General features: G+C 39.4%; 2 protein-coding genes across 2 annotated transcripts in view; one reads left to right on the top strand and one right to left on the bottom strand.

The window, feature by feature from the left end:
• The window catches only part of baiap2l1b (BAR/IMD domain containing adaptor protein 2 like 1b), a 49,739-nt gene extending 44,811 nt beyond the window's left edge, over window positions 1-4,928 (top strand). Inside the window, exons 13-14 of the mRNA XM_084743993.1 lie at window positions 4,365-4,411; window positions 4,504-4,928. Coding sequence (XP_084600119.1) covers window positions 4,365-4,411; window positions 4,504-4,576 — 120 coding nt within the window. The 3' untranslated portion in view covers window positions 4,577-4,928. The remainder of the gene's footprint in view (window positions 1-4,364; window positions 4,412-4,503) is intronic.
• A 944-nt stretch (window positions 4,929-5,872) lies between these two features.
• bri3 (brain protein I3) lies at window positions 5,873-16,164 on the bottom strand. The gene is made up of 3 exons (XM_084744437.1): window positions 15,541-16,164; window positions 11,742-11,850; window positions 5,873-7,289 (listed from the first exon to the last, which is right to left on the bottom strand). The coding sequence occupies exons 1-3, from the start codon at window positions 15,683-15,685 to the stop codon at window positions 7,157-7,159; spliced, it is 387 nt and encodes a 128-aa protein (XP_084600563.1). The 5' UTR covers window positions 15,686-16,164; the 3' UTR covers window positions 5,873-7,156.
• Between the last annotated feature and the right edge of the window lie 239 nt (window positions 16,165-16,403).

Genomic DNA, 16,403 nt, shown 5'->3' on the forward strand with positions numbered 1-16,403 from the left:
AAGAAAAATGAAAACTACGCTGTGCTTGAAAGTTGTTTTAGAATTTGAATGCTAACATTACAAATGAAGCTTCAAGCTACTCAGTACAGCTCTACTTATAACCACGTGGAAGGCCTAGACTGGCAACAGAATCCAAAAACAGTGAAGTTACACAACCAAAACACACACACACACACATGGCCAATGTGTCTATTCTGGTGGGTTGTGATGTTTGACCCAGTTAGAGGTTCAATGGTCAGATGGTAAATGGAGATACTTTTCTCTGTTTGCCCCTGCAGTATTCATTATTTACCACTCATCTGGACCACAGTCATGCAAACGTACAGTAGTAGAGCCAACGATTGCCTTTGTCTGCCTTTGTCTGTATCTCTGCTGTCAGTCTACACCCAGCAGACGTCTCTCCCCTCAGACTCGGCATTATGATGGAATTCCACTCTGGGTGAACCCGATACCCAGCTTCCCTCTTTGTCGCTCTCTCCTCACGTCTTTCAGTTCCTCTTGTCGATATTTGTCTGTTTATCTCCACCTCTGCACACTCATCGTTCAATGCATGCCTCTCCCTCCCCCACTCGGCTTTGTCCCTCCCTCCGCTTCCAGGGTAAACAAGGGTCGCTTCCAGGGATGTTTATCCTCCATTCATTTGTCGCGACTCACAAACCACTGCTTCTTTAACGCTGCTCAAAACACACACATGCACAGATCCCAGAATAGACTTGTGTGTGGGAAAAAGTTCTCCACGGCTACAGTAGTCTATAGTAGGTGGCTGAGGTTGTGTGTTGGTGTGTTGGGTTAGTTGGCCGCAATTTTCATGAACATTATTGTCAGTATGATATGTGTGCTGCTGTATCAGTTTTTGTGCTTTTACTCTTATTGTTGTTTTTTTCTTCTGTTTATTATTAGTTGATGAATTTGTAAAAATTACACTCCAACAATATGCAAAAAAAACACTGGAGCTGACATGATTAGTCGACTTTTTGACTAACTAAACTAAATGTGAGGATTTCCTTCTTTTTTTGTCATATATCATTCAGGGTTTCTGCAGGACCTTAAAAAGTTTAAAATCAAATAATCCGAATTATCTTAAAGGAGCAACATGTAACAATTGTGCATTCAAAATGAGTACAACAGTTCAATAGTGAGGCATATAAGTGACTGAGTCCCACGCACCCCCTCCTCCTCAGACTCGAGGAAGCTCAGGCAGGCTGCAGGGACACTGCAGGCGCAAAAGATGAGCACAACTTTATAATTTGACAGTAACAAGTGATGATAAGTCCCACACTGTAAGTTGATCAGCTGTTTATAACTGTCATTTGTCTGTCAGTGTAAAGCTAAGCCTGTTATCCTGAAAACAAAAGCCAGCTGCTCTGAAAATACACACTAGAATAGAGTTTTCAAAGGAGGACACCGAGGCTGTAGCTTTCAACCTGCCATGTTTCCGTGTTCTCTGATGACATGGTCATTTTATGATTCATTGCAGTAAATATATTACATATTTCTCCTTTTAAGCCCAAAAATATTTCTTATTTTGACTATTCTTGTGACATAATCAGAAAAAAAACTTTTTTCAGCGTTGCAGGTTGGTCCAGAAAAAGAGAAAGGTGAGAGGAGGGCAGGAAGGGGAGAGGAGACAGGAGGGCCGGGGGAGGAGGGCTTACCGTGGAATGCACTGTCACCATGAGAAAAAATGCACCCTCACTGGTTTGGTGCTTTGTGTTGAGGAAAAGATAACGACTCACAGGAATGAATATATTTAAAGGGCTGAGACGGAGAGAAAAACAGAAATGTGAGAGATTGACATCTACAGAGAAAGTTTAAGAGACGGACGGTTTTGACCTCCTAAGTGAGTATCAGTGTGAAGGAAGGAGGTGGGCGGAGCACTCGAGTGTTGATACTCAAAGTTAAAGACTGGAACAGACAAGGTTGTCAAAAGTATCAAGGTACCGATACTTTTTCAATATTACATGTTTAAAAACTGCTAACCTTATTAATGAAGGTACTGAATCTATAAAATAATTTCTAAGACCTTAGTTCAGTTCAGTCTTTATTGTCCTGCCTGAAATTTGGCTTGCAGCATTGCAAAATAAAATTCTGCTATCGTGACGACCACAGAACATACAGAAGAGACGCTTTGAGTTTTCAGCATGTTGTTCAAGTGTACGTTAAACTGCAGTCGTGGTTTTACAAAAGTAAACAGACCCTGAATGTTATTTGGAGAATAAATAAGACCTGTTGACATGGATAAGGAAATGTGGCGTGACTGTTGCTACATGATTTGCAATCCAAACATCAGGACAGATGTGAAACTCTTTCTGTCCTGTGGGAAATGACAGTGGCCACAGTGAGATGGAAAAAGAAAAATCTGCAGACAGACTCATCAGTCGCTCTATACACTTCTGACCTCTAGTGGCAGCCCTGCAGTACTGCATGGTGATAAGTGGAAGACAGTGATGGCTGTCAGGAGGATCAACAATTTATCTCCAGCATGTATACAAAGACAAATAGTTCAGAAAACAGTGGCTGAAATGAGTCATTCATGAGTCTTTTCTTATATTTTCTTTTAAATCGAGACTCAAAATAAACAGCAAGTATATCTTGCCTCTCAAACATAATTTTTACAACAGACACACACACACACACAGATACAAACATACGTACATATGTGTGCATACATTTCCAGTATTATATGAAAAATCACCTCAACACCAGTTGAAATTAAATATTTCATCCCATTGCAGGGAATATAATATTAATAATAATTCCCCAAAACTGTTTTTCAAGTATTAACGATGCACAACAGTGTTCTGCAGTGTGTTTTTAATCGTCCTGAAAACCCCAAATTATGTTTAGAGGGGATTTGAGTAAAGGCACTGCTTGTTCAGCTCACCAGTCTGCCACCTGCTGCCAGAAAGATGCAACGACTGGATAATACAAAATAAATGCATAGGACATTATGTGTTTGTTACTCATAACTTTAGAATTTTTCTTTTCTACATCTTGAAAAGAGTGTAGTCAGAAAGCCTAAACCTTGAGTTAACTCTTAGGATTCATTGTCACTTCAAGTGTACTGTGCTTAGTCCTTCTTATGAAGGCTCACTGCATGGTCTAAAAAACTCTTCAAATCTCTTTCAAAAACAATTCAAGGCATAATGTAGGGTTTGTGCAAATTTAAAATAGCTTTATTTTACATGGCAAGATGAAGACCAATGAAATGAATAAATGAATAAAATGCATTGGATTTTTTTATTTAGAACATGCAATGAGGTAAAACATAATGGAATAAAGACAGCAAGTACATTTCCGTGTTTCACAGGAAGGTGGATATTTTTTCTGTTTGCAGCAGGTGGGGATGGTCACGTGTTTTTTGCCGTCATTCAGTGATGTAATAGAGGATGCATTTTTGGGTGTAGTTCAGTGATAGAAGGAGTTTAGTGATTAATCAGGCAGATTATCTGGCATTTTGAGATAATCAGCATCAGCCTAGGCCTGAGCTCACAAGTCCAATAAACTAAAAGGTCTGCAGAAATCTGTAGCTAAAATTAAATATAAAATTGTTATAAAATAATGCAGTTGAATGATGTTGCTCTCTCAAATACCAGTCACATTATGAAATCTACGACATAACCCAATGCATTTTTCTATTTCATTAATTAATAAAATTACATCTAAAAGGTGTTATCAGCCAAGAGAGCCATGAATATTAGTAATAGCCATGGAATAATGTAATAATTAAGAGTAATTACAAGTACAAGTATTGGTACATTGCTGAAATATTACTCAGCTAGAAGTAAAACTACTGATGTCTTTTTTTTAACAAAGTATTCTTCACAAAAACTAATCAGAGTATTAGTAACTTTTTACCCACTGATGTTACCCAATGTGTACTTGTGTATGACTGAAGTTACAGACTTACTACTCATAAAAGTACAAGTACCCAAAGACCTACAGTAATTTGAGTAGTTGTAATTAGTTACTTCCACCCCTGGTAAAACCACTTGCAATATAACAGTTTTAAATGAAAGGATATATTTTAAAAATGGCTACTGTCTTGAACAAAATCCTCATCCATCCTCCTGACTTTGTCTCATCATAAGAAAACTTTCTGCACCTGAATGAAGAACAGGCTTGAATTTCCAGATGGTCCAGATTCCTCACACTGTCCCGTGATGGGACACAGCATGCCGTCTTTCCCACGCCTTTCACCATCCATTCATCCAGTGTGTCCAATCCTTCAGCCGCCTAAACTATGCGTGTGTGTGTGTGTGTTTGGTTTTACTGTGCATCAAACAGATGTAAATGCATCTGGGGTTGATTTAGGCATTGCATCAGAAGGCGTGATTAAGTCCTTCTTTCTGTTTTCTCCACAGACAACCCAGCCTAACGGCATCACGAGACCTCCTCCTGCTTACCTCGCGTAAGTCCCCTAAGAACTTGAACAAGATCGTCTGCTTTTCCCCCTCACTCAGACACACACTCACCACTCATCTCTGCTGCATTTCTCCACAGGGGAGGAAACCCATTCGCCACAGTCAGACTACGTCCAACGGTCACCAATGACCGCTCAGCACCGGTCATCTGATCTCTCTACATTTCTACACACCCTGGATTCCCACAAGCTCTCCTTCACCATCCTGTGTTATCTGTCCGAGGACATGCAGCAGCCCCTCCTGGTCTGGATGCAACCAAACAAAACTTGGCCAGAACTGAGAGAGAAAAAAAAAATGCCATTTGAATCTGGGATCCCCTTCTTACTGCTGCAAACTCTCTAAGGAAGTCTTTTGGGACCGTTTTATTTTACAGAACAGATGCTCATATATTTAAGATATATAAATATATTTTCCATGTCTATTTTTGTCCTTCTGTTTGTGGTGATGATATTTAAATGACCACATTCTTACCTGAAATGGATTAATAAAAATGGTCAAAGAAGATACTGCAATGTATTTATACCGTTGATGTTGCTTGTTCATCGTCCAAATGACTGTTAGGAATCTTTTCTGTTGCCATAGGACAGTAAAAGAATGTACTGTAGAGGACCTCTGCATTTCACCTTCAGGTCCTCATGAAAACGTTGCATCTTGGTGGTGATATTAAGACGCTGGTGACCCCCGATGCGAGGAAGAGGTGCATCCAAAAAGGCACACAAGTGATCTTCATCCTTTTTGTATAGACATTTGTACAACGGATGCTTTAAATATTGTCCTTTGCCATCCAACTTAACCTTTTTAGAGCTAGACCATCGTGGAGACAGGACTTTTGCCTTAATGACACACATACCTACTGTAAAAACAAGTATCATGTACCTGTTGCATTCTTTAAATTGTGAACATGAGTTGTGACAGTCGCCTCATCTTCACATGATCATGTGAATCATGGTGACACATGGCATTTTAAGACCACAGTGTGAACCACTCATTACACCCTTAATAGAATTTGCTGTATGAAAAATAAAGATTTATTTCTTCAACGTGTTGTTTAGTTTGTTGTCTTTCACTCAGTGCTCTTATTATATGAAAAATATAGAAGCTTATTTCTGCATATTTGATGAGAAAATAAAGATCCTGCAAGTCATTCAAATGAGAAACTCAAAATTATTCATGGTTTCTCATTATTGTAACCTACTCAGTCATTATTTTGGAAAAGGTTCTCATTTTAAGATATCAGTCATTTTGATAGTTTCTCATTATTTTTAGATTTTCACTCCATTATTTCGAGTTATTATTCAAAGATACTACATTATTATTGAGAAAGGTCTGTTTTTCTTATCACATTGGCAGAAATGGGCTTCCACAGTAAAGTAACTATATTTCTTCATGTATTTACAGGAAGTGATGTCCATGCATTTGCAAAAGGTAAAAAAATCAAATCAAGCCAGTAAGTAGGATTCATTTTTAATTACAGTAACTCATATAAAAAGTAAGAACCTCAATCATACGAGCGTGCGTAGTGTGTTTTCTAAAGCAAGATTTTTTTTTTTTTAAATACCTCCCACCCAGTTATTTCTCCTTCTCTTCTGCCATGGACAGTTTTATAACCTCTTGCTGTGATGGAAGACATAGACATGGACATACTGCAGATACAAGGACATAGACATTCTCGATTGATTGTCTGGTTGGGAGGAATGGGGCAGGGTGACTTGACTTGTCAGTACTAAGATAAAAATCCAGAGATTATACACATTATTGAGAGATTCCTTCAGCTTTTACTCTCAGCATGCTTCCTCAAAGCGGAACGCCACACATTAAAGGAGGAGTCCGAGCTTTGACATAAAGAGTCCTCTTATAGTAGGTAAAAGTCTGAAGTCAAACAGTGATTGAGGTTGTAAAGTCGAGGGCGTTTCAGATTGTATGTACCTGAGGTCTGCATTGGCCCTGGAAAAGCACAACCCAGCAGAATAATCATCAAACAAACGGTCAGTGCAAATATGGCCCCAAGAAATAATATCAACAAAAACAGACAAAGTGGTGCAGGCTTTCTGTCTGAGGCAAGTCCATTGTTCCAGCCGGGACAGTTCACGTCCAAAGATCGTTTTTTTTTGTTTTTTTTTTTAAACATGTTGTATGTGTTATTCCATGTGACACAGCCAAAAAAAAAAAGGTTTGCGTTTCTGGAAGAAGCTAATATATCAGTGATCTACAAGGATGCTGTGGTGACTACAATGTTCTTAAGCACAATGTTAACCAAAAAAAAAATGCAGCATGGCAACGAAGACCAAAAAGAAAACAGAAACTCAGGCACAAAAATGTCACGTGCCTCAGTTAATTCTGGCTTGTCGAAACATAAAGGAATCTGCTCAGATCCTCAGATAACTGAGCTAAATCTATAGAAGAAATCATGACTGATGGAATCTCTGATGATCACTCAGCATGTAGTGAAGGCACTGACGACAGCTGGACACTTACTTTACGCTAGATTATATCCTCAACTAGCAGATGAAAATAGATTTCTATACGTGCCTCTAATAAAAAAAACTCACGTCATAATTCATGGTAATATCATCTTGATCATTTGTTGTACATAACATAATGGCAACAGCAATATGTGCAATATTAAGAAAAGATAACAAAATAAAAGACACAAAAATGCTGGATTATGTGTGTGTAGATGTGTGTACGCATGGGAGCACGAGCGGGTGCGTGAGAGTTGTGGTTTGGTCCCTCTAGCCGAAGGTGGCGCCACAGTTGGGACACCTTCTCTGACGCAGTGCGAAGCAGAAGAGGAGCCCCAGGGGGAAGAAGAAGATGGCACACAGGATCCCCAGACAGGTGAAGTCGTCCTCCAGGACACCAACTCTACAACACACACACACACACACACCAGAAAGCATTAGGGAGGAGCACAGACATTACAGAAATACTGACACACACAGGATTTTAATCACAACAAACGTTGTTGAATATTTTTTTTTGGACGGTTTAACAACCATGAAGAGATGCAAAATGACTACAAAGAGACACAGAATGGCTACAAAGAGAGGCAATATAATTGTGCAGTTTATTGTTACACAGACTCCGGGCTTTAAACTAGAGTCTTAACACATTTTGCTCATTTTACAATGTTTATGACTGTGCCCCGTGACCGTCATGACCCAGTTCAAAAGTACTGACACATATCAGTACCAGTAATTCTGTTACACTAATAAAACTTTACTGGATGCTTATCTGTAGTTATTATCTCCAATCTGAGCCATGCTCTGACATTTCAAAGTAAACAACCATCAAGACGACACTGTTCAGTTTGAGTCTGGCCCTTTTATCGCCAAGTTTCTTAGTTTCTTTTCATAACCCCAGAAACAAAGAAAGAAAATCATTAAACATTCTATAGTTCTCTATTTTTAAGTCAGAAGAAATCTAGTTCTCCTAATGTGAAAGACTGTTTAGACCATCTACAAAACATTAACTTTTTCCATATCTTTAATATTTTTGTGTGGAAGATGTAATGGTTGTTAAGTATTTGGCTTATGATATTTAATAGTTTTACTGCAAAAAGGTTGAAAGGAGAGGAGTACACTGTTTTTTTGTATGAGGTTTTCAAGAGAACATGAAAAAACTAGTTCTGAAGGCTGTGTGTCGAAGGCAGCAGCTTTCATCCAGAGTCACGGTGAACAAAGTGCTAACCGTGGTCTCATGACCGCACCGCGCCGACCAGCGTGGCCAGTAAATCAGCTGGAGGCTTTGAGAAGGAATTAACAAATGAAAAGCATCAACCTCGTTCCTGACGAGACGGGAAATGAAAAGCTACTTGGGAAAGCACTTGCTTCTAATGCTATTAGTGTCACGTAACTCTGGATTTTTGGGGGTTTAGATGAAACAGAACTAATCTTAATAAATAGGCTTTAATTGCATTGATCATATTAGATTCTGCTGCAGTGACGAACTGTGTTTAACCTTATTAAAAAAGGCTTGCTTACACTGCATTGTCGGCAAACACAGTTTGGTCTACCATGGCACCACACCACACCACACCGTGCTGCTGTGCCATGTCACAAGTATTTGTATTTGCACAATGTATTTGAACACTGGTGCCAGTAACTGTGGCTTTCACTGACAGAGGTCACACGGCTATGATGCAAATACTGACTAAAACTGTACCAGACACTTCTGAGTGTTTTACATACTCCAGACTTACACAACTTACTGGATGTTACTGTCAGGAAGTAGCATGTAAGCGCTGTCATGTAGTTATTTCTAAGGTTTTGGTTTTGGTAACCCTTTCCATAACTACATTCACACTACAGGCAAAAGTGGCCCAAATAAATGATTTTTTTTGCTCGTATGTGAATCAGATCATTTTCCCATGACTTCAGACCTCAGTTTGAACAGTCAGATCAGAATTCATGTAACTTTTACGTGACTCACTCGCCTCTCGAAAGACTCTTGTGAAGAGGCGCTGACAGATGTAGTTAACAGTAGCCGTTGGCATCCTAAAATTTTGGATGACATCTTATTCTGCGAAGCTATTCTCGTCACAATCCCACCACTCCTGACTCGTGTCCACACAAACTGGCACACAGACGTAGCAGCCATTGCTCCACAAAAACATGGTTCTCTTTGCCTCATCCTCATTATCATCTGGTCATGAATTCATTGGCTTCCTCTGCTCGTCAACTTATAAATGAAACCGTAATCCTTCACTTTAATGGTCTCCATGTTTATTCCATACAACAGCGTGCTGCATGTGACGTCTTTGTTATTGTTCTTTTGTGCGTGCAGGTCAGTTCAGGACTGTGACCAGTTCACACTGGAATCTGATAAATATCACATTTAAAGCATAATGTAAACAGCAAAACAATAAATCAGATTGTGAGCATAGCAAACCATGTCTAGAATATGTATGCATGTTAAGACTGTTTATAAAATATTATTAAGTTCAGCATTTATAATGTTTTATATATTCATGCCTAAGTGACAACGGACACTTATAACACACTATAACTGCTTTAACTGTGGTCAGTTATATAGACAACTGCTCAAACACATCATAAGTGATTATAAATTCTATATTTCTTTACTCAAATAATGTCTTATAAACATCAATAATACACTGTAGCATGATATTGTGAGCTTGAAGTAAAGTGATGGGATAAGTATACGGTTATTAGTAATTGTATAAAGTGTTCCAATTCAGAAACTGTGTCTTTATAAGTGGCTAAAGTTATGTTAATTATAATGTGCTGTCTAACCCAGGACACTGTTGTCACTTTGGCATGAAGGTATAAAGGTATTTATGATACATTATGTACACTACTTATAATACTTTATAAAACTTATTATAGGTTTTCATGCAGCATTCTAAACATTTATAAGAGGTTTTATAAATGTATTGTAATGTCTTATGAATTTGCTTATAATGCATTACAGTCTTGACCTGTGTAGAAAGCGTTGCTGTGGTTTTTATTCTGTAGTCACAGGAAAGACACTGCAGTCTTGGCTAATTACAGAGTGGAGTCAGTCAGCCTCAGCCTTTAAGACTGAGGTTTCTCCGTTGTGTAATTTCACAATACAGTAAGTTTCAGAAACTGCCAGTCATGATGATTACTAAGCAAGAACAAAAATAATACTGTAACCTTTCAGTTCAAACAGAACTGCGCTCACGAGGTAATCATTCACTTCATGACAATAAACCATCCTGATGCACTGCTCTGAAATTAAAAGCTACACAACCAGATTCCTGTAGTTCCTGGAATAGCTTATACAGCATCGTCTGGTTATTCAAATTCAACCACTGGGTGGAAGCACGTCGAATTTCCATTTGCTGCTCCTGTGAACTGTGTCCTGTAACAACCTTGGGCCTCGGTGTGACCTGACCAACCCCGTCACATGTCTGAGGCTGAAAATCATCTGACTGACAGGATGTTGACTCAAGCACAGTGAAACCAACATAAAACTGTCTTCCAAAAATGAAGGTCACGTCCACTTGATATCAGGTCACACTGTGGGTCTGAAAACACACGCGCAGACGAAGACTCACGCACAGATGGTAAAAATATAACCGTGCAAATAAAGACACACAGAGAGAAAGCGATGAATCGAGCCTCAACAGGAACTATGCTCAGAAACCACAGTTAGTCACAGTGAGCATGGGACACTCATATTTAGCCACGTGCTCATCTAAAGGTCTCATTTCATTGGTGGGCGTCATTCGTCTCATTTCACTTGTTCTCTTTATTTGCTCTCTGTGTACAAACTGTAAATCAGTGTCCTGATGTATGTAGGACACTTCATGTGACGTCATGTGACCATATTATCCCTCTGCTGGGATGGATATCATCACGCTCTCAGAAATAAGGGTTCTTACTGAAGGGCTGAAGTTCTATGCAGAACCATTAGCTTCGGAAGAATCCTTTTTTGAAGAAGAACTGTTCTTTGTAAGACTAAGGATTCAGTCGTTTTATCCAGAGAACCCCTCAAGGATTTCAACAATCCTTGAAGAACTCTTTCGTCAAGGGTTCTTTGTACCGTAACATAAAATGTAGAACCCAATGAGTGTGTTCTACAGAAAATTTTTGGAATACAAAAATGTTGCCTGACATTGCTCAACATAAAACTCTTGGTAGAACCCCCTTGGTGGGTTCTAGATAAAACCCTTGGAACATAAAAAGGTTCTGTGTATAATCCCCTAGGTCGGTTCTAGAAAAAAACCTTGCAATACAAAAATGTTCCTGGTAGAACTTTCATGGTGCGTTCTTGTTACTAGTTGGAAGGGTTCTGGATTGAACCCACAGGCACAGTTCTGGCTGGAACCAGTACACCATAGAAGGGTTCTCTGTAGAACCACTCATCTGGGTGAAAACTTTAACAGATTGTTGTCAGCATAATTCTTTGTTTGGTTCCAGGTAGACCTTTCCAAGGTTTCAAAGTGGAACCTTTATAAAGGGTTCTACCAGAAACCAGAATGGGTTCTCCTATGGGGACAGGATGAAGAACCCTTTAAGAGTGTAGGATTTCATTAATACTACCACTCTTACCAGCACCGCTTATCGAGCTGGTACTTTAAGAGTACTTTTGTTGGTTCCTTTTCATTACAAAATAATTGTTTTTTTCAGAACAGGATTAGAACTGGATATTTCACATAAATGCTGCTTTTACAGCAGCAACAGTCACATTTCTCACTGGAAACAAATGTCAATAAAATAAACCATATTTCTGACATCACAATACTGAGTGAAGTTTAGACAGAAGTAAGACCACAGATTATAGAATATACACACTCCAATATGTATGTTTGTATGTGTGTGTCCTCACCTGCAGGCGGGGCAGCCTCCCACCACCACTACAGAAGGTTGGATGATGGTGTAAGTACCGGCATAGGGCTGCTGGGATACGGCAGGGCCCATCTGGGCTGATGGGTATCCTGTGGTTGACAGAAGGAGATGGCATTCATGTTATATATACACGTGTAATTTTATGCCAGATTAACATCCCATGTTGTGATTTTTAAGTTTCACTCAAATGATTTTGTTATCATTGTGACCCTGCAGACTCAGCAGTGACACACACTCAAAACCAGAGACTGCACTTCCGTTCAGCAACACAGTCAGGTAGTACTGAAGTAGAGAGGAACAAAACATGAGGTAATAAACTACTTTAAGTATTGATACAATGAAAGGACGTGACACTGCAGGTTGTGCAAGTCGGTACTTGCCATTTTAAAGTCGAGTTAAAGGGATATTTAAGATTATTTTAAGTGGAGTAGTACGAGCTACTTAAGCTTTCCTAAAGTAGATGGCAGACGGCACGTGCCCAGTTTAGAGAAGCAAGAAGCAGGAAGCTAAGCAATGTACTGGTGTGGACAGGGTCAGCAGCAAGACATGATTTAGCCACAAAAAATCAAAATCAGTTTAAGCGTAGGGTGAATTTAGTTTATTTTCACGCAAAGATGGTGGCCATTCAGTTTAATGAGAACTGCTAGCCTTCCATATGCTCCAAAAGAGTTTTCTAGTTTCTTGGTTTACTTCCTGAGCATAAAGAAACTGAATATGCACAGCAGTGTTTCCCTCCTTACCACCGCCCACAAGTTCCCGCTTGGCCCATAGACTTAAAATGCTGATGAAGTCACTGAATTTTAAATCGTTTTTCTTGGCTCTAGAAAAGTTTCACAATTCATCACATAATGAGTCATAATTGACCTTATTTGCAGTTCGAGGTGTCCTGTCAGCAGTTTAACAAACGTCTCTTTTATAATGGTGGCTTATGGGGAAAAAGCTTTTGGCTTGCAGGGGAATTTCTTGCTGCAACACCACAGCCACCGGGAAAAAAATGGAGACAAGGCTGGGCGGAAAAGCCCTGTCTAGTTTCTATCATACTTCTATGACCACTGCCTAAAATGGTTAGCTTGTGTTACTGTGTGGCTTCAGTGCTGTAAATGGCTAGTCTGTATTCACAGAAGTCACACAATAACACAAACAAAATAACCAAAGGAGGCAGCACTAGATCAGCAACTCCCAAGGTAATATTTCTTCTCTTGCCGAAGGAGTCTGGTTGCTTTGGAAAGGGCGATATTTGGCTTATATACGCAGCATTTTCCTATTGGAAAACTGATGAATATATCCTAAATATAGCACATACTTAACTCATATTATGGGACCTTTTTCTTTTTTTTTTAGAACACATTTTGACCCTGTCCACAGTAGTATATTACTTAGCTTCCTACACCACTACTCCTGCTGCTTCTTCAAACTGGGGGCGTCTATCTCTCTATCAGTAATTACAAGGAAGTTTCAATCATTAACAAACAACCTCGCATGTCTTATAATCTATTTTCTAAAACCAAAATCCGGCTGGAGAAAGTGAGAGTGTGGCTGTGTTTGCAGAACGATTCACTGTTCATTTCACTCTCGGGCCATATTGATTTTTTTTCTCCCACCTGTGTACATCTGCAGTGATATCTGTGTGACACAGTGAACTTTGATACCACAACCAAACTTCTCAGAAACGTTTATCAACACGTTTAGTCTGATAAGGACCCCGCGAGGGACAATAAAACTCTGACAGAACACGATAGAGCTGCAGTTATTTTCATTGTTGATTAAACTTTTGATTATTTTCACAATTATCGATTAGTTATTTGGTCTAAAAATGTCAGAAAATGTTGATGAGTGTTTCCCAAAAGGTCAAAATGATGTTCTCGACTCAAAGATATTCAGATTTAGACTAAAGAAAACAGAAAATATTCAGATTTAAGAACCTGCAATCAAAGAATTTGAACTTTTTTCATTAAATTTTGCTAAACCAATTAATCGATTATCAAAATAGCTTGCAATTACTTTAATTGTTAACAACTAATTGATTAACCATTGCTGCTCTACTTTACAGACTTTATTAATACACTATTCAATAACACTTATCCCTTTCAGTTGCAGCAACATACTACTGTCATCTTCAGAGAGGACCAAAACCACCTGACTGAGCAGGCAGGAAATTACATGCAATTGTAAGAAATGAAGCTTCGTTTTAGGACTGTATAACTTCCTTGTTGCACTCACTGCAGCTCTAATACAAAGGCTGCCTCCTTCACATATAACACACACATGCTGTTCAAGTACAGTAGCTCAACATGGTGATGCAGAGCTTCCTGCACACTGCCAAAACTTCAACATGAACAAATTTCACATTCTGTTGATTACTATAAGAGCACAGACTAGGTGAGGTCGAATTATCTAATATTTCACTTAAGTAGCAAAAACAAAAGTCAAATGTACGAGTACAAATTGTCCCCTCAGATTTATCTTGTGATCCTTTGCAGGGGGATCCACCCTAACCTTTGACAGCCACTGAACTAAACTGCCTAACTGTATAAAACATAAAATGACACAGCGATGCATCAGTATTAACATTATATGATACTGTCATATAATAATATGTCAGTGAGTACTTTTAATACTTTAAGCACATTTTGTGAGTAAAACTTTTGGAAACATTTTGAATGTTATTTAGCACTCATACAAGTTGAGGGGACCTGCTCAGGCGATGACAACCTGCAGACTCAGTATGGCACATGGTAGTCCACAGTGTAGGAAAGTAACTAAGTACATTTACTCAAGTACTGTATTTAACTAGCATTTTATGGTACTTTACTTGAGTATTTACATTTTATGTTACTTTATAATTATACTCCACAACAACTTAGAGGGAAATATTGTATTGTTTACTTCACTAAATTTATTTACACACTATAGTTACTAGTTACTTTTCAAATTCAGATGATCAGTTATGAAAATAAGATCAATTAATACAGATTAACTACCAAAAGTACACAAAATAGTTAAAATTAGGCCCACTTTGACAGCAATAACATTAAAGTGCCACTTATATATTAACAATATATTAACAAATCAATAATAATTACCTAATAATATAACAGAAGAGTGGCCATTCTGCATAATAATTACTTTTATTACTGATATTTAAAGTGCATTTTGTTGCTAATTCTGTCATATTTTTACTTTGTTGAAATTCTGAATGCAGGACTTTTACTTGTGATGGAGAATTTTCAGTGTCTCTGCTTCCTTTTCCTCCAGAGACTCTTGCCTTTTGCCAGCAAATAATTTGTTCTTAATGACTTGCCTGGTTAAATAAAGGTAATATAAAATAAATAAAATTGCTACTTTTACTTCAAGCTACTACAAGGAATAATTATTTATTACTTATTTCCTCTACATGACCTACATAAGCAAACAACATCATCCACGAGAAGACTGGGTTTTCCTATACAGTTATTCTTGATGCCTGCCAAAGGGTTTATAAAAGCGCATATTTTCTAATCTATGCAAAAAACCGGTCAGTGAATAACACATCGCTATCGTCATACTGCGCATGCGCCACACTGGACCGCCTGATAAACGAAACTAATGACTCTTTGACGGTGTTTATAACTTTAAGCCGGTTCAAAATATAACCTTTGACTTGTTGACGCTCCCAGAGGCTGAACACAAGCACCTGTGATACGCAGACTGAGGTGGACACAGTGAGCCCCCTCGTCCCTCCCGGGTCGTCTCTGGTGAACGCGTGACCGTGTGGAGTGCAACATAACCTGGGTACTTGCCTGGGCCGTCGGGGTACGGGTACGGCGGCGGGGCGGGCTGCGGGATGGCTCCATAGCCGTGCTGCTGCGGGCCGTACTCATAAGCCCCGGGGACGGTGTTGTAGGCGGGAGGTCTGTCCTGAAGAAGTGGTTTGCTGTCCACCATCTCACCCGACGTAACGCGTCCTCAAGTTGTCTGCTTCTCTGTCCTTAACTTAACAAACTCGGCAACAGAAACGGTCAAGACTTGAAGTATTACTCGTCTTCTGTTGCCAGACGAGCCGTGCGGCGCTGGTTGACACGCAGTGGCGACAAAAACAAAGAAAACAAAGAAAAGACGCTGCGCCAAAATGAAACTTCGTCCCTCTCCATGCGCCAACTTTGTCCCCGTCGGCGCAACAACCCTAAATCTTCACCAAACGTCCAGTTTGAAGGCAGGAATGGGCTGAGTCAGTCTGTTAGTGGTTAACTTAACTCCATGTCCCTCCGTACAGTTGGTCCTGCGGTGCCAAAACAACAGTAATCTGTCATCGCAGCACCTTGTAACTCAGCTGGAAGTGAGAAAGGCTTTTCCTTTCTGTCTGGATTGTCACAAGAGAAGAATCATGTGATGAGCTGCTGTAGCGCCTCTGCGCACTGAAAGGCTTCTTAAAGCGACAGTTCATGAAAATAAAAGGCTGCATGCAGTGCAGAGAGAGCACTGCAGAGCCAGCAGCTCCACAGCAGCAGCAGCACACGACTGATGGTCATGATAGGCCTGTGTGGATCCTACAATGCAGTCTTTGTATGTGTTTATAGCTTATTAGGTTAGTTAAACAAGATCACAGTTTGAGAAGACCCAGTGTGTGGAGGGCAAACTTGTTTACACTGTAACTTACATAATT

The sequence above is a fragment of the Lutjanus erythropterus genome, chromosome 19 (assembly GCF_056507025.1).
Source record: "Lutjanus erythropterus isolate fLutEry1 chromosome 19, fLutEry1.hap2, whole genome shotgun sequence".
NCBI lineage: Eukaryota > Metazoa > Chordata > Actinopteri > Lutjaniformes > Lutjanidae > Lutjanus > Lutjanus erythropterus.